At 49.2% G+C, this 18,193-nt stretch overlaps 1 protein-coding gene across 1 annotated transcript in view; it reads right to left on the bottom strand.

Moving 5' to 3' along the window:
- Positions 1 to 18,193, bottom strand: part of PODXL2 (podocalyxin like 2) — a 41,824-nt gene that overhangs the window by 12,621 nt on the left and 11,010 nt on the right. The window contains exons 2-4 of the mRNA XM_007060016.4: positions 14,506 to 14,799; positions 2,508 to 3,433; positions 916 to 990 (exon numbers count right to left, since the gene is read on the bottom strand). Coding sequence (XP_007060078.2) covers positions 916 to 990; positions 2,508 to 3,433; positions 14,506 to 14,799 — 1,295 coding nt within the window. The remainder of the gene's footprint in view (positions 1 to 915; positions 991 to 2,507; positions 3,434 to 14,505; positions 14,800 to 18,193) is intronic.

Genomic DNA, 18,193 nt, shown 5'->3' with positions numbered 1-18,193 from the left:
GCTTAATTCAATTAATTAAAGGAACACCGTCAATTTAAAACATCACATTTCTCTCTGAAACTATTATACCAAATCTAGTTACAATGAACATTCAAGATCACTAAAACTGAAATACAGCAAAAAGCTATTTTCAGATTTATATTGATGATACACAAAATGTTATTGAATGGACATATCATTGTTCTCTTGTTTAGCCAGTTAGCAAAAGAGAAACTGACTCACTGAAGAGGCCCATCTAAATAGCAGAAAATAATCTATAAAATGTAAGGAGTACATGTATTTTAATTTCAGGCACTCCTTAGTACTTAAAGGGGGCACTCTACTGGAAATTGGATTTAAAAAAACAGTCAATTAAAAAAATTCAATTTTTAAGTGTCCCATGAATTTCTGAAAAGTAAAGTGCTTTGAGATCCTCCAATGGAAAGTGTGATGAACATGTACCAAGTATCATAACCCATGGAGGATGGCCTCAGTCAAGGCTTCCATTCTCCCTACACAAATTTCTAGTTACGTTGACTGAGAGACAAGAGGGACAAGTGAAGGCTACAAATGCAGAACTTGTAGACACCTTTTTAAAAGCCCATTTGAAGATCTGGGACAGACATTCTATGAAAAACTGGGTTTATACCTAAACCTAGGATCATCTTGATTCCACTATCTTGCCTGATATCCCGGAAAAAGAAGAGGATGGCAAATGCACACAGAGATGCATGCAACACACAAGAGCTGCAGTTTCTTGACAGCAGTGCTGATGCTAGGATTTGTGCTGGCCCTAGAAAATGTCCTATGAATCCTAGGATAAGTCACACTAACAAATATTTTGCTGCCCTATGTAGCAGAGTCAGCCCCCACATTAGTATTCTAGCTATTTCCCATTTACTCTCATTCTATTCAAGTCTCTTGTGTTTGACTTACGCAGTCGATGTTATCAGACATGTTCAGAATGATGTAGTTTTTCCCTGCCAGATTACTCCAGTCCTTGCAGATCACCTGAAAAGACAAGACACATACAGCTGGGTTTGGAAGGAGAATGCAGTTTCCTGCAGAAGGCACAAGAAGCTTGAGCACAGCGAGTGAGGGGCTGTATTGTACTCTGAGAGCAGGGATTTGAACTCTTGGGAAAGCTCTGGAGGAACTGCATATTCTCCAATATGGAGGGGATTCTCCAAAGACGGGATACTGGAGGACATGCCCCATTCTTCAGGCTGTGACATACATGCATAGAAAAGAAATGTCTTCTTTTTCATTTGAGTGCTAGTGGATTTCGGTACCCTGTTAATCCACAGAGCAGGGACAATACGATCATTGGCCGGGTAAGCTCCCTACAGGCTGCCATGCCCATCAGCCTTGCTGTCTTGGGGCTATCTAATGGTGTATTCAGTCCTTGGCTCCCTTATTGAGAATAAGAATGGGGGAGGAGACAGGCAATTAGAGCTCACTGCCAGACTGATTTGTGTGATATGGACACCTGTTTACTACGTTATATCTTCCAAATGGAGCTAGACACTCTGGTAGCTGGATCTGCTGTTTAGGTTCCGCTGCATATTATCACAACAGAGACTCCATCCAAAGCAGCTCTGCAGGCAGGCCGAAATGGAGCCCTCCTCCTCAGCTAAACTACTAGCAGCTGCCTATTGTTTCAAAACGAGACTTAAAGTGCAGTTCAACAGCCATCCGATGCTGATGACTTGGTCACCTCACTCACTACCATCCTGAGTGGCCCTGAAATTGGCTGAGCTAGTGGTGAAAAGCTCTGGATCTCTTTCTCCATTCCTTACACCATCCAGCCCTTACAGAAAATTTTTGCAACACAGGAGAAGCCTCAACAGATCTCAAAGCAGGTGCCACTGCACAGCTACCCTGCAATTGCACAACCACCTGCAATCTTACTGTACTGCTACCTTGTAACCTCCACCCCCATCTATCTTGGCACTTCGGTGGCCTCTATTACCATAACATCTGTGCACCTCACAATCCTATCCTCACAGCCCTGCTCTACGTGTCCTGCATCTGTCCGGACACCAACAGTTGCAGCACGGGTAGTGATGCAGGTACTGGTGGCGTAGCCACCTCCCAGAGGTGTTTGGGGCCATTCATGCACTTACATTTCCAATAATGCAACCTGAAGAAATATAGCTGGACTTGAAAGGAGCTAGCTTTTAACACTTTCACTGCTGTTTTCTGCCCAAAGGTCACATTGGTTAGATACACACAGACAGCAGGGTAGAAGCAAAACGGTGTGGGAGGGTTTCTTGGTGCATTGACCCGCACACACACCCAGTACCTGAGGCGTCTCCATAATGTGCCATGAAAGAGGGAACAATCCCCTACAACCTTTAGTGGGGTCATGGGAAAAGTCCCAGCAACTATTTCCACCAGCCTGGCAATGGGGAATTTGAAAGCAGGGATAGGTAAGTATAAGTTAATAGCACACAGCACTGGGAGAGGAAGGGTTAATACCCAAACATATTCCATAATGAGTCCCCCTCCCTTCCACAATGGGATACCTGTGCCGAGTTCCAGGGCAGTCCTGTTGACAGCACAGCCAGGTGGGTGTCCCCGGTCTGTGGCACAAAGCTCCACCCTGCTGCCATGGTCTCGGTAGCTGGCTTCATGCCATTCCGAGAAGGGGTTGCAGCTGGCTCGTCAGACCCATCCAAGGAAGCCGCCGAGGAGCTGGCATTTGGGGTGCCACCACCACTACCAGAAACAATCTTGGGATCTTGGGGGCTGCCTCCAGGAGATGTTACCTCAGGAACTTCCTCCGTTTGCTCCATTCCAGTTAGCACTGTGGGCCCCACTTGCTCCCCTCCCTCTCGTACTGTAGGCTCAATGAGCTCCCCTCTCACTGGGAGCTCTGTGGGCACCACTCCAGCTCCCACCAGGGTCTGTGTGGACTCTGCTGGTGCCATGGTCCCTGCTAGCTCCACTCCAGCTCCCACTGTAGCCCCAATATTTCCTGAAGTCACCTCGATGGCATGCTCTGCGACACCTTGGGATCCTGCAGTGGTGATCGACAGGATGGATGACACAGGCAGCAGACTCGGCCCCATGCTGCTACCTAGGTCAAAGCCCGAAGAAGTGTGCTCAGGAACAGAGTCCTCCTCTTGCCTTTCTACAGCTGCCTCAGTCACAACACCTAGTCTGCTTGAGGCTGTGGAGATCAGGAGGGAGAACAAGGAGCCCTCCTGGCCAGCCGCTTCTGAAGACATGTCATTTGGCCAGCGAGTCTGGCTGCTCTGTTGCCCTCCCTTAGACTTGTTTATGGGGAGCAGCCCTTCCTCTTCCTCCAGAGCACCGGAGAAAGGCGTATGTGGGTCAGGCTCCATGGAATCCGATGACGGCTGAAGGGGGGCAGTTTCCCAGTTGTCTTTAACCTGCGTCCTGTTTCCGTTGGGCAGGGCCTTATGAGAGGCGACTGGAAAACTGTAGTCTAAAACAAATCCAAGACGCTTCAGTTAGGAGTCTATCACGAATGATCATGAACACTGAAAGACTGGGGGATGAAAGCAGGGAGGAGGGAACGAGCCCAGGGTCTATCTATTTAGGGACACAGATGACGGAGGTCAGAGGCCCTATGAGAGTGTCCTGGTGTTTGCCACCAAAGAGAGAAATGGGTTCGTTTAATAGAGTTAAGTTCATATGTTAGTGAGAAGAATGTGATTGGCAGATGCAGCTTGGGCAACAGCAGTGCAAGCTTCCTATGCATTCACCACCCCGGCCTGGAGGAACCCTTCGAGGGACGACAGAGGGGTTCAGACTTCACAGCCCCTTCTGTACCAGGCCTCTCCACTGAGCCTGCCAACCCAGGGGCCAATCAGTGCCAGTTCTGTTGGCGGTGTTCATGAGGTGGGTTTGCATGCACTAGGGACTAGGCTGAGATCCTGCAATTCATTTAATATGGGGGCCCTCAAACAGATACCAGACTGTACTGCCATTTAGCCACTACCAAACTAAGGTGGAAATTATAGAGATTTAGGGGGAAAGGAACAACAAAATGATAGGCCTGATCCTGCTCTCAGTTACACACAGGTAAAGTTACACACAGGTAACGCCACTGAAATCTGGATTGACTCGGATGTCACTGAGAGCAGACTCTGGGTCGGGAAAGCACCTCAGAGCGTAAAATCACCTCACAGATGGTTCCTGGGTTCTCAAACCACCAGGTTATTGAAGAAGCTGTTTAGCCATAGGGAATAAAGGACAGAGACAGGGACTGAGCTAAAGCCACACATCCCCAACCGAAGGCTCACTAACTGCAGCATGGCGCTGTTCTGGTAGGCCAGGCTGTGTGGTGTTTTGAGGGGAATCCAGCAGCCTGTGGAATATCAGGGTGAGGGAGCACTTGGCTCACAGCAGGAAAATCAGACCAGTCAGTGGCCCCTCTTGGAAGCCCAGCAAGGATCTATGAGATGTCCTGGACTGACACAGTAGCAGCAAGATCAGCTCCTGACAACTGACAGGCCACACGCTCCAGCCACACTCATCCCTGATGCCAGTGGAGACCCACCCGGGATGAATCAGTCTCTCCATCCTTATCAAGAAGCTGCCAATAACAATGCTGCTGAGTACTGGGCCCCCCTTCTGAATAAGCCCCATTTCCCCCACGCCTAGCGCGGTTCATGCTGGGAGCTAGAAAGCAGTCTCGCTGCGGCCAGAAAACACAGGCCCTCCCACCTCCTTGGGCTGTGGTTATTCTTCATAAATAAATAAGTGATTGTCCGACATCCCCAAGCCCGTGTTCTTGCCTGGCTGCCAAAGTGGATGCTTCATTAAGCACGGTGGGAGGCAGCCGTCTGGATCCCTTACAGTGCGCGTCCATGAGAGGAGCCTCCGAATGACACCCGTCCCCAAACCACCGTTTACTGCTGCTGCGTCTGGAGCTCAGTTCAGGGGGGAGAGTGTGTTGTCAGCAAGAGTCGCTTGGATACTCCACAGCAGGTAAAGCTCTCTGTGATGCCCAAGCAACTCATCAGTCTCACCCCCCCATACTCCCAAAGCAGGAAGCAAGTTGATCCTTTCGCCCCTAACAGTGACCACAAAGGTTTCACAGACCAATTACTTCCCTGGTGGTTGATTTATATGGATCTCCCACATCAGTAACTTTATATTAAAATCAGCCCCCAGCTCTCCCTAAGGCTCTTTATATGCCTGTGATGGCTCAGTGCCCACTCCCCCCATTGTGACAGGAAGCTGGTGACTTTCTCCTGATGACTTCCTTCAAAGTGAAACCAGATCCTGTCAGGCTCCTCCAGGGTGCTGTTAACTGAGCTCCCATGAGGCCTCTCCCACCTCTGGCCCCAAACGAGGCACCAGGATCTACTGTCACTTGGGCCACTGGAGCTCTTAGACTCAATCCGAGCTCTGAAGGCATATGGCATAAATCCATGCTACTAGGCAAGTGCCTCTTCACTAGCAAACGTGCTCTAAAACCCCTGAAACAGGATCAATAGTCTCAAGAATTCCAAGGGCCAGAGGAGATGGTTGCTACCTGAAGGCCTCCCCATCACCGCTCTTTGGCAAGCAAAGAGGTGTATGCTCTGTCATCCAAGGTGGCTGCAAGAGCAGTGAGCTAATGCCCAGGCAAAGAGAAAACCTCTCTCTGGCTGCAGTCTGGAACCAGCCTTTCCAAGTGCCCTCATTTGAAGCTAATTGCCCTGTCGTCATCCGCCTGTCTGAAGATATGCAGCAGCCACTGCCTCACTAGCCAGAGGCTGGTTAATGGAAGGAATGACCATGGGATTGAGGGCACTAGGTCGGGGAGGACTAGCGCACCTCACCAGGCTCTCAGGCTTCTGCTGCCATTGAAACACTTGGTATTTGCATTCCATACAGTAGCCCCATTGAGAACTGTGGGAATCGCGCCTGCACAGGTGCACTGTGGGTGAGGAGGGAAGGGCTGGCCTCCTCCTGAAGCGTAAGGCACTGGGCACAGTCAGAGATGGGACACTGGACTACGCAGACACACAGCAGGAAAGCAGACAGATTCCTTGCACAGGGTTGGGACTGGCCAAGTAGCAAGCAAGAGCACTACTCCCTAACAGCTGGAAACCCTCCTGGCACATCAGCCTCCCTTGAAACGCTTGCAACTGACCTTTTCTTAAACTATTAGAGCACCTGGGAATTAGCCAATTCCCTAAGGGTTAAAGCCCTCAAGTGACTGATTCAGCCTGCTTGCTCTCCTCTGAACAGAGAGCATTCAGGGTGAGTGAGCCCTCAGGGAAGCTGATGGATTGCAGCCTCCTGTCTTACCACTGAGATCAAAGCTGAGAGAGAACTGATCCTGCAACCTCCCAGCAGGCTCCTGTTTACAGGGCAGGCTACAACTGAAACCTGAGCTGCTTCTCTCCAGCAGTGAGTCAGTGAGATGGAAGCAGAGGCAGGAGTCATCAGACTCAGTGCTAATCGATTTAACGTTTCCACTCCCCACTAGCACCACCTCCCTGCATGCTAAGCCCAGGGTCCTACTACACGTCTGGCCCAGCAAGAACCTGGCTCGGATTAAAACCTAAATGTCCCTAAAATCCTGCAAAGAACTCTGTTCTACCAGTTACTTTACAGATGAGGCCCACACGGCAAAATTCAGATCTGGCCTTGGATTGTCCCTAAATTCAGGGGTTTTCAGATCTGGCAGGCACTGTTTTTGCCCATTATAAAGATATTTGCAGAATCCAGATCCCAGTCGGGATGCAGACACCTCCAGAGTTCAGGGATCTGGAGTAATGGTTCAGCCTCTTTAGTTAGTGTACATCAAGACCTAGATCTTCAAAAGCAACTATTGATTTTAAGGTCCCCACCTGAATCACTTCAAAGGAGTCTGATTTTTTAGAGGGCAGGTGTCCAGCACTTTCTGAACATCAGGTCCCTGTAAGACACCTCAAGCTGAGCACCCAAGATCACCTTTTCTTGTAGTCTGAGTCACAGAGCTTGGATGCAAAGAAACAGTCAGGTGATATCTTGTCCACCTCCCCAGTGGGCCGAGCAGCTAGACTGACCCTGCCCCCGCCAGAGTACTACTGAGATTTCTACAGTAACTGCATCCTGTCACCCTACATCATTGAATATGAAGTCCAGATTGATTCAAGTTACTTGCACTCACCCTGGCAAGGAGGTGCTGGGTATTATGTTAACAGGATGGGTATTAGGTAGCTGGCTGCAATGCCAGATTCGTCAGGCTGGTTTATGAGTGCATCATATTTCAACAGGGAAGTGGAGACCTATTATGGAATAGAAGGATGCAAGAGAGAGGGGAAGAGAAGAGGTCAGAAGTGAGCAAGCTACAGTCTCATCATTAACCCCTTCACAGCTAGATCTCCATTCTACCGACCATGCTGCTCTGCTCTATGGGCATTCCACTGAAGTTGGTGGTAGATTAGATCATACCTGGGTACATACGGCCATGTTCAAAGATGAGTTTTTCCTCGTGGAAGGATCTACTACATGTACCAGTAATGAAGATTTAAGAGATAATAGAGCAGCACAGCAGGGTGAGCAACACAAAAAGGCATGGGACCCCCACCTGTATCCCAGAGGAGAATGGCACAAGAGGACAGCATGTGCAGAGGTCTGCAACTCCAGTTTGAGGATGCTAACATCTCCAGGTAGCAGGGCTTACCCAGTCTGGCTTTGGGCCCTGCTGCTGCCTCAATTTCACCTTCTTCCCCAGTTAATAAAGCTTCACACAGCAGGGGCTTTCTCAGTCACTCTCCCCTCTTAGGAGTTTGGTTTATTTTGCTGAAACTTTTTACTAGGGCAATGTTACAATACAACGTTAACATACTGCACCATACATCACTTGTTCAGGATCAGGTTAATATTCAGAGAACCTGGCTAAAGATTCTGGCTTGCTGGCTGGGGAGCCCTGAGTACGCTAGAAAGGGTGACCCCATTTCCAAATACCTGTCCTCTTTTTGGCATTTCTCTTGTGTATGTACTTGGTGTGAATGCTTTTCCATTACAAGAAAGGAGTCTGGTTTATTACCAAAATTCAAAACACAAGTTTTCTCTACCCTGTTTTCCTAGCTGGCTCCCACCCTTGACAGAGGAATCTTCCCTGCTTAAGAGTCCCAGTTTTGATCATTGCTGAGGACCATCAAGTCTTTATACATGTGGTTGTGGTTCATTACAGTGGCATGTGGCACTTCAAAAAACCCTTTTTAATTTCCCACTTATTCCCTGTTTAACAGAGGCCACTCCTAGAGAGAGAACATGCTGGGGTAACAGGAGAGACAGGCTGGACACTGTATTACAATTATAAATTCCAACTAAACAATCAGTGAATTAAAGTCTCTCCCACCTCATTGCCCTTTTATTAAGAACCCCCTTTCTTCTGAGTGCATTAATGGCCTTCCGCCACAGCTATCCCCTCTGCTCCCCTCCAGGCCCATTGAAATGAGCCACCTCCCTTTCCAGACTGACAGCAAATCTATAGTTCTTAATCCCGTCTTCAGCCAAGACATTAATGCAATGAAGCACCTGGTAAAGACCATGTGTAAGAGGCTTAGCACTGAGCAGCCCCCTGCCTGCACTCAGCTCCGGGATGCCGCTCGTTTACATCCTGGTTTAACGTGCGCTAACACATTGGTCACGTGTTAAGTGACCCTTCTCGGAATAGACTCTCGGCAGCCAGAGAGCACAGAGCTGTCCCTGAGCCCGAAGGTTGGGTTGGCCCAACGTGAAGTCTTGGCAGGGGAGGAACAGATGGGGTAAGTGGAGGATTTTAGAGGCCTACACTACCCACCACTGGGGAAAAAATCAACAGGAAGGGCAGTGGGACTGATTCTCATTGAGCCTAAGAAGAATAATATTGATTTGTGATCCAGGCAGACACACCAGGGATGGATATGGCCCAGTGCAACTCTACTGGTGTCAATAAAGTCAGGTTAGTGGGGTTACATCAGGGATGGAGCTGAAGCCATTTTTTTTTAAAGCAGACCCCATTCTTCTTTCTTTTAAGTTAGTGAGGAAACCCCATTGCTTGCCATGGAGATGCAATGCATTAGGAGGAAACAGGAGGGGATGGAGGTCATTTGGGGCCCTGCTGCAGGCACACGTCCCTGCAGGAGTCACTCAATCTAATTTTACTGCAAAGGATAAATGAAAAAGTCAAACTCAAATGACAATTTGAAAAGCTTCTGGTTTCCTCATTAGCTTTGGGGATACAAGGTCACCTAGCATTAACCAGACAAATGGTGGTGACCAGGAGGTGGTGAGAACAGCTGGGGAGGGAGGCCATGCCTCCAGGTCCTTTAGTCTGCAACATGCTGTCATAATTCAGAGCAACTGTGCCAATACTCCTCTCTATGGTCTAGCAAGGGCACCCACTCTAGGCTTCCAGCTTCTCTCCCATCACCTCTCTTGGGCAGAGACCTGCGTCTCTCCCTCCTAATCACAGTTTTTCCAAGCAGCACAGTTCCCTGTGATACTGTGCATTCCCCTGCAAGTCAGATTGCCTAAGCAGGCCTGCTTTGCTTTCTCCTCGGAGGCAATAAACAGCATAATTGCCCACATTTAGAAGGTACCACACAGCCCTTTCTAAGCAAGCACATTTATTCATAAGGTAAAAGCATTACATATTAAAACAATAAAATAACCTACATGGATACTAACAAGCTTACTAGAGGTCACCCCCCAACTCCAAGATGGGCTCTGGGAGGTGGTCAGTCCTTCAAACCCCACCCAGGGGTTTTTCTGTGGTTACAAGTTCATAACACCTTTTGAACAGAACAAGAACACCCATGCATCTGTGAGTTACTCCTTCATACAGTTTGGTTCTTTGATCTTGGGACCCTGAGAACAGATGATGAGCAGACAATGGATTTCTCCCCAGGGTATAGCTTCAAAAGGTTGGGTCCAGAGGTAGGAATTTGCCTTCCTCTCCTCCCAAGTATGTCATAGGAAACCCACTCAAATAAAAGTTCATTCTTATCTGGCACATTGTTTAAAAGAGTCCTTTGAAGATCATAACACTTCCCAGGGTTTACATTAGTCTTGCCTCCACCCTTGAGATATTACACACAATCCCACAATAATATGGAAACATTTGCATTTTTAATACAATGAACTCATAAAACACTTAACCTTAGTTCAATTGGGTTTGTCCAGGACATTACAGGAAATTGTCATATATGCACATGCCATGTGGAACACAGCACAGTTCATTCCCCTTCCCAGGCTTACAACAGGAGCTTGTGCCTAGAAGGAAAGGAGCAAATCAATGCTGTGTTACACACAGAGCTTTGTTGCTGACATCAAGAAGGGAGCTCCAACATTACAGGAGCGCCTCCTCCCTCGTCTACTTTCCTGTATTGAGCACCAGCCCTGCCCTGACTCTTCCTCCACTGGTTCCTCCTTGTGTGTTAACATCTGCTCTCCTTAAGTAATCCACCCCAGTGGTGATCTGCCTCCAAGTCTCTGCTCTGGTCCTTGGTCAGCCCTGTAATGTGACTCTCACGCACAGCACTGTCTTCTTCTTCCCTGGGCCAGGGTATCAGCTGCATTCAGAAACAAAGACAGAGAAAAATGCCAAGCACATCATCCTCGAGGGGGAGTTTTAAACTTCACAGGCCAGATCCTGTTCTCATTGAAGTCAGTGACCCAAGTGCCAATAACTTCAGGTCTTGGGTGTACTCATCCTCTGGCTGGGGTGCTATATGTTCTACTGCATATATATATCAGTCACCCTAATATCATAGGAAGACCCCAATGCTTCCCAAGACATTCAGAATCATTTAATCATGCCTTGGAGACAACTGACAGCCACCATTCCAGCAGGAAGAACTAGAAGAGACTCATTCTGCATTTGGGAGAAGCAGGAAACCCTGGACTCAGTCTCCAAGCACCCTGCATTGAAATATTCCCCATTTCTTAGTGAGGCACTGGTATATTACAAATTCCCTTTATTTTTTTCTGCACATCCTCTGTGGGGTTTTAAAACTAAGCCAGATAATTAGCGCTGGCTCCCACACACACAAGAACAAGCAATGAAATACCTTTACACTGATCCATGACCCTGCACTAGCCCCCAGACACCCTCTGTGCTCCCCAGAGTACCGGCCAACTCACTAAGCAAAGGCTAAAGGGGTGATGGCTTTGGTGCTGTGGTCTGAGACTCCAGCCACTGCAGGGCTGCTGCCATGGTGTAAATCCTAAACCCCATCTCACGCACTGCCCAACAGGCAAGGACATGGATGTTGCTCCACTGTGCAGGAAGGCTGGATTCAGAGAAATCTTTCCCCCTCCTCCACCCCCCTGTGCTCTGCAGGCCATTTGCCTCAATGCAAATGGGTTTTGAATGGGAGGGGGTTTTGAAAGCAGGGCAAGGCAGAGTTAGGGGCACACCTAGTATGTCCAGACATACATAAATCTGCCAGTCAAAGCCTCCTGTGCAATTGCTGCACTCGTAGCTGTACAGCAATTCATCTGCCGCTCCTTGTCCTAAGGAAAAAGCATTCCAACCCCCACCTTGTCCACCATAGAAACCCCTGTGCCAAGCCCCCTTACTCAGTATTTGACTCTACAAGATACATTAACTGATGGGCAAGGGATGTGCATATATAAAAGATACAGGGGGTGGCAATGAGCTAGTGTGGAGGACAGTGCATTTCAATGCACATTCATGGCAAGAGTTGGAGGAGGAGCATGGATAAAAATCCAAGACAGTATGAGACAAATCCTGAGGTCCTTACTCAGGCAGGGACCCACTGAAGCCAATGTAAATACACTGTGGTGTGGCATAAAGATTTTATCAGCAGGAGCGCGTTACCCAGGAGAGACAAAGCCACAAGCTGAGTAATGCCAGCCATCCCAAATGAGTACCAGGTGTTCTCTACATGTCATGTGTTTGCCACAAAAAGCACACATATTTTAGGAAAGTTTGAGAACATTACAAAGAAATGTGTTGGGATTACATTTTGTATCCCTCCATCTGCAAAGCCACACAAAGGCTGAGCTGAGTCCAACTCTACAGACTTCAGAGGGAGAGGGAAAAAACGAACACAGCTTTGAAATCTCTAGAAAACTAGCCTACATCAGACTGTGATTTTGAGGCCCAATATCTTTACACTTTACAGTGAAAGAAGCAAATGTTATGTGTCCTGTTACAAAGCTGGGAATCATTCCTTTCTAATGGTATCACTGACCCATTTCTAGCCTTGATTGATACTGGACCGCAGACCAGAACTGAATTTTCCCATCCTGGGCCTTACTCCACTGTAATTTTGGGAGGAAATGTTACATTTGGTGAACGAAAGAAACATTTCTCTGGCAGGTTGGTATAAAAAACAACAACAATCCATCACTCATGGGTTGGTATGTTAGAAGTAACATAATAAATGCAATTGGTTACACAGTTCCATAGGGAATCACATGGCATTTCCATCACACATGTGGCATGTATATCACAGACTTGTAGGCCAAGTGTGATTGGGGAAAGCTTCCCAGTTTAGGGACGCTATTACTATATCCTTTATTATCAAATGACACACACCAGGTTTCTAATTAAATTTTAAATAGAAATGAGCTCCCAAGCTGCTGAATAATTCAAGGAGTTGTATTAACTGAGGTTCTGAGATGTGAGCTGCACAGAGCACTGGCTGGCAGAAGGCCAGCCCTCAGAAGTACTGCAGCTGTTTGGTGGTGACTCGATAAGGACGTGTGTGTGTAAAGGAGAGCAAAGAGAGAGCATGTGAGAGACTCTGTGCGAGCGTGGGAAGAGGCAGGTGTGCTCTGAATGACGAGTGTGTGCATGGGATGAGGCTGGTTTTGGTGCTCTGTGTTTATTGCTGCTAATGTGCAAGTGTGATGAGGGGGTGAGATTCTTTGGCTAGATGTACAAGCCAATGGGAGCGTGAGGGGCATGTGTGTGTGCGTGAAGCTATTGTGTGTGCTTACACATGTGTGAAAGTGCTTCTGAATGATGACGAAGTGTGTTCTCTATACACGTGAGGCTGGGGGCTGAACATACAAGAGATGGGGGGGACTGTAAACTTTTGTGTATCTCACCATGAGCACAAGTGTGTGAGGAGCATCTGCATGATCCATGTGAGTGTGAGAGGGGGAGTGTGCATGTACAATGAGTGATGTGTAGGCGTGCCTGTGACTCTGTGTGTGTGTGTCACCATGAGTGTGACTAGGATGTGTACAGAGCACAGTTAGTGAGCATGATGATTTCCAGTCCTGAGACAATGACAGCCATGCCCCAAGACGCATACAAGCTAGTATAGTGCATGCAAGGACATGAACATTTGTGCGTCCTCGCAAAAATGTGTTGTACCCCTGTAAATTAGATTGCTGCTGCTGCTTGCTCAGCCCTCATCCCAGTTGGAGTGCAGGCCTTTCTAAGGTCAGAGGAATCAGTGCAAAGAGAAGACTAGAAAGACTGCAGCTTTCTAATTCTGGACCTCAATCAAGCCAGGAAAGTGCCTACTGAGAAAGAGATGAAGACACAGGATGTGGCGGGGGGCAGAAAGGATCGGGCTGAAGGTCAGTCTCCTGCACTGTATTTAAACATGCCAAGCCTGGAATTTAGAGCAGAATCATGTGGGATAATCTCATAAGCTATAGGAAAGCCTGCAAAACACGCCCCTTCCCTATCCCGTCCCTCTCCCAGTGGGCGTCTCAAAAGTTAAGTCGTCTTCTGCTAAGGAGCTCAGGGAGATTGAGGAGGGGGTTAAAGCAAGAGCCCTATTTATATAGACAAACACAGGCAGGTTAGTTTCAACTTGATTTTTGTAATGTCAACATAAAGGAAGTTCAGCTTGGATGCAGCAGTGGGTTCCAGTGGGCCTGGAAGGAAGCGGGTGGCATGTATAGATTTATGTTCTCCAGGGGAGGCTCAGCCCAGGCAGAGCAGTGGGTTCCAGTGGGTCTTGTATGGGGGAAAGTGGGAGAGACTGTGTATATTACCTTCTCCAGAGGAAGTTCAGCTCAGATATGGCACCCAGTTACAGTGAGAGAGTCCTTGCTTTTTGTCCCAGTTTTCTAGCTAGCCTGACAGGCTGCCCAAGCAAGTTGGTTGACTCACTTGACAGGACACAGCCAGCCAGATCCTATTGGCATACTCTGGCCAAACTACTACTGAAGTCAAGGCTTAGAATTGGGCCTAGTGAGTTCAGCTGGGACTCAAACCCAGGCCCTGCCTGGATTACTCAAGGCTTATGCTCAGAGGACTAGATTGCACTTAGTTTAGTTCACAGTGGCAAGGGAAAAGAGAGAAAGGTGATTGAAGGGAGAATAAGAGGACAGAGACAGAGAGGGGGAGGATGAGGCAAGCAAGAGACAGAGATAAAGGTGATTCTTTCCTTAGCTTGTGAATAATGATCCAGCCATACCTTGGTTTTTAATATCCACCCAGGCCCAGGGTTCCCTAGGGACACATCAGACACTGAAGTGAGATAACAGAGTTGATGTTTAATCCCAGCTCCTCTTAGCAAGAATCACGTCAGAGCAAGAGAACAGAGTCTCCCCCGGAGGAAGAAAGGAAAGAAAGGGATAAAAATAACCTACCTGTTGCTGGTCCCAGATCCAGGCTGGAATCGTTGAGATCTCCCCCGTCTTCCCAGAAGTACTGGGGGGGCTGTAGGATCTTGGACTCCTCATTCTCCTCACTGGCAAAGCCTGATCCCGCGGAGGCATGCAGGGCACTGAGGACAGGGTCAGGCTCCGTAGCTTCCAGGTTGCTTTGCTCACGGGAATCCAGTAGCTCCAGATGGGACATCATTGTAAACTCCACCAAGGAAGTTGAGGTGAGACCCTCGGCGGTGGGCTCCTCTGATGAAACAAGGCAGATGCACAAGGTCCCTACACAATGACAGGGAGACCCATGTCAGAATAACAGAGTGAGAGACAGGAGTGGGAACTGATGAAACGAGACACACGCGTTTTGAGTTGGCCACGGGTTCCATTGCTCCAGGCACAGCTGTACTGGGTCAGACCAACAAGACCATATAACCCAGTAACCTGCCTCCTGTCAAACCAGATCAGCCCATCTAGCTTCCTCCTCCACTCTCTGAAATAACCCCCTACCCTCCTCAGGTTGAGGGCACTGTTAGCTCAGGACAAAAACAATCATGGCTGTTTAAGAAATACACACAAGAAGCTACACAGACACAACAAGTTCACCTCCAGACTCAGCTGGCGTAAAGCAGTGTCATTCTGCTGAGGTCAGTGGTGCCCCAGGCACTTACCCCAGCACAGCTCCATGGACTTCAAGGGAACTAGGCCGATCTACCCCTGCTGAGGATCTGGCCCCACTGAACTTATTAGACGCAATGTGGCTGGGGCCAAAGCTGCCTGACTGCAGTGGACCCGAAGAAGACTCTGTGTGGCTCAAAAGCTTCTCTTTTTCACCAACAGACATTGGTCCAATAACAGATATTACCTCGCCCACCTTGTCTCTTCAATATCCCGGGACCAACATGGCTACAACTACACTGCAAGATTACAGTGGCGACATTCAAAATTCTCAGCCCATAAGAAGGCTCGTGTTCTGGGAGATTGTGTATTTGATTTTTCTACATTCGTTTTAAGTCAGATTTACGCTAAATGACAAACAAGCAGAGTAGAAGGCATAAAAATGCAATGCGGTTTGTCTTGGGCCAATGGATCCGAAGAGAGGCTGATGCAGCCATCAAGTTCAGAGCCCCATGTGGTGGTTGTCTGATAACCTAGATAGGCTGGAAACATAACAAGCTAGATTGCTTCTGCAGTCCCACCCATTTTCTAAATAATACCACCGTATGTTACATCCCTATAGGACCCTCTATCTCAAAGGGCTTCCCATGCTGCACACAGACAGCACCTCTGAAATGCACCACCTCTAGGGCAGACTGCATCAGCACTTTGCACATCGGGAGGGATGGGGAGGTAACATTTTATCCAAAGGCTCCAACTTAGGCCAGGCCATCTTGGTGCATGCTACAGAGACTGACACTTAGTTTTAAGATCTTCCCTAAACTGCACAAAACTCAGTTATGTATGAGAAGGATGAATGGCTGAGTTGACCCAGCCAGCGTTGAACCTGTGGTTCTAGACCGGGGTGGGCAAACTTTTTGGCCCGAGGGCCACATTGGGGTTGCAAAACTGTATGGAGGGCCGGGTAGGGAAGGCTGTGCCTCCCCAAACAGCCTGGGCCCCACCCCCTATCCACCCCCTCCCACTTCCCACCCCCTGACTGTCCCCCTCAGAACCTCTGACCCATCTAACCCCCCCTGCTCCTTGTCCTCTGACCGCCCCATCCTGGGACCCCCACCCCCTATCCAACCCCCCCGCTCCCTGACTGCCCCGACCCCTATCCACACCCCCACCCCCTGACAGGCCCCAGGACTCCCACGCTTATCCAACCCCCCCCCCGAACCTCTGCCCCATCCAACCACCCCCTACTCCTTGTCCCCTGATCGCCCCCCAGAACCTCCGCCCCCTGCTCCCTGTCCCCTGACTGTTCCCTGGAACCCCCTGCCCCAGCCCCCTTACCATGCCACTCAGAGCAGCATGTCTGGCAGTCACGCCGCCCAGCCGGAGCCAGATGCGCTGGCGTGCTGCCCTGCAGGAGCATGCAGCCCCACCGCCCAGAGCGCTCCCCGCACGGCGGTGTAACTGCCGGGGAGGGGGGACAGTCTCCCCGGCCGGGAGCTCAAGGACTAGGCAGGTTAGTCCCGCGGGCCGGATGTGGCCTACGGGCCGTAGTTTGCCAGCCTCTGGTCTAGACATTACCGACCTGGGGCTTACCCTGCTAAGCCACCCTCTCGAGGGAACAGTTGCGTTAATGCACGTTCACGTACTGCCCAGCCCCACCAAAGTGTGCCCTACTGCCTAAGCACAGAAGCATCTCCGTTCAGATATAAATCTGCAGTTCTGGAACCGTAACAATCCATTTGTCCTGAAGGGACTCGGTCTCAGTGGCATCTCCTAACCAGGCTAGGAAGCGCCCAGTACTCTGAATACGAGATAACTACCTTCATCACAACAGGTTAGAAAAGATACCAGTCATTATTTACTCTGTGGGGGTGGGGGTGAGAGAGACACATCCTCTGCATGTGTGTATACCTATACTGGTGGATCCCCCAGGAGATGTATACAGCAAGCCAAAGTAACTGCATGACCTTATGATTGTAACCCTGGCCCTCCTTTTCCCCACCCCAGCTGCTTGTATCATCTGCTGTGCTGTAACTACCATTAGACTGGGAGGTATTAAGGGAAGGGAACTTAGCTGTTTCATTTGTCTGCAGGGCCTATGGCACACTGTGGTCAATTACTAAATAAATAAATAATAAGGGGATGTCCTGTCTTGCAGGCTGAAACCGATCACAAACACTGAATTCTTGTTAAACACCCTTCTTGGAGAGAAGGCAGAATTTTAAACACTCAGGGTAAAATCCTGGCTCCACTGAAGTTTATGGGAGTTTTTCCATTGACTTCAGTGGGGCCAGGATTTCACCCCAGGACTCTCTCTCTCTCTCTCCACTATCTCCCTCCTAGGAACATAGTTTGTTGTACAGGGGCACGTTACACATGTAATTCAGCTCACTCACATGAGCCTTATACAGCTCTCTTGCTCACTGCTACAGCCCTCTACAGAAGCTCAGCTCTTCCCTACAGGAACAGAGGCAAGGGCCTCTTCCCCATAACTGAGTGAGCGACCCTTCTATTTTGAAACACCTGGAGAGTGGAGAGTTAACTGCCATTCACTATACCAGGGGTGGCCAACCTGAGCCTGAGAAGGAGCCAAAATTTACCAGTGTACATTGCCAAAGAGCCACAGTAATACATCAGCAGCCCCCCATCAGTTCCCCTCTCAGTGCCTCCTGCCTACTGGCAGCCCCACCAATCAGCACCTCCCCCTCCCTCCCTGCACCTCCCGACAAGCTGTTTCATGGCATGTAGGAAGCTCTGGGGGAGACCAGGATCAGGGGAGGGAGCGGGAAGGGGTGGAGTGGGGGCAGGGCCTGTGGCAGAGCCAGGGGTTGAGCAGTGAGCACCCCCCAGCACACTGGAAAGTTGGTGCCTGTAGCTCCAGCCCCAGAGTCGGTGCCTAGACAAGGAGCTGCATATTAACTTCTGAAGAGCCGCATGTGGCTCCGGAGCCACAGGTTGGCCACCCCTGCACTATACCTACATGGAACAAAGCTTTCGTGGCAGCACTGTACACAGGGACCGAGATGCTCTCAGATTTAGGGTAGAAGAACATATCCAACAT

The sequence above is a fragment of the Chelonia mydas genome, chromosome 7 (genome assembly GCF_015237465.2).
Source record: "Chelonia mydas isolate rCheMyd1 chromosome 7, rCheMyd1.pri.v2, whole genome shotgun sequence".
Lineage (NCBI taxonomy): Eukaryota > Metazoa > Chordata > Testudines > Cheloniidae > Chelonia > Chelonia mydas.
Note: the sequence above shows the minus strand (reverse complement) of the source record. Positions and strands in the feature narration are given on the sequence as shown.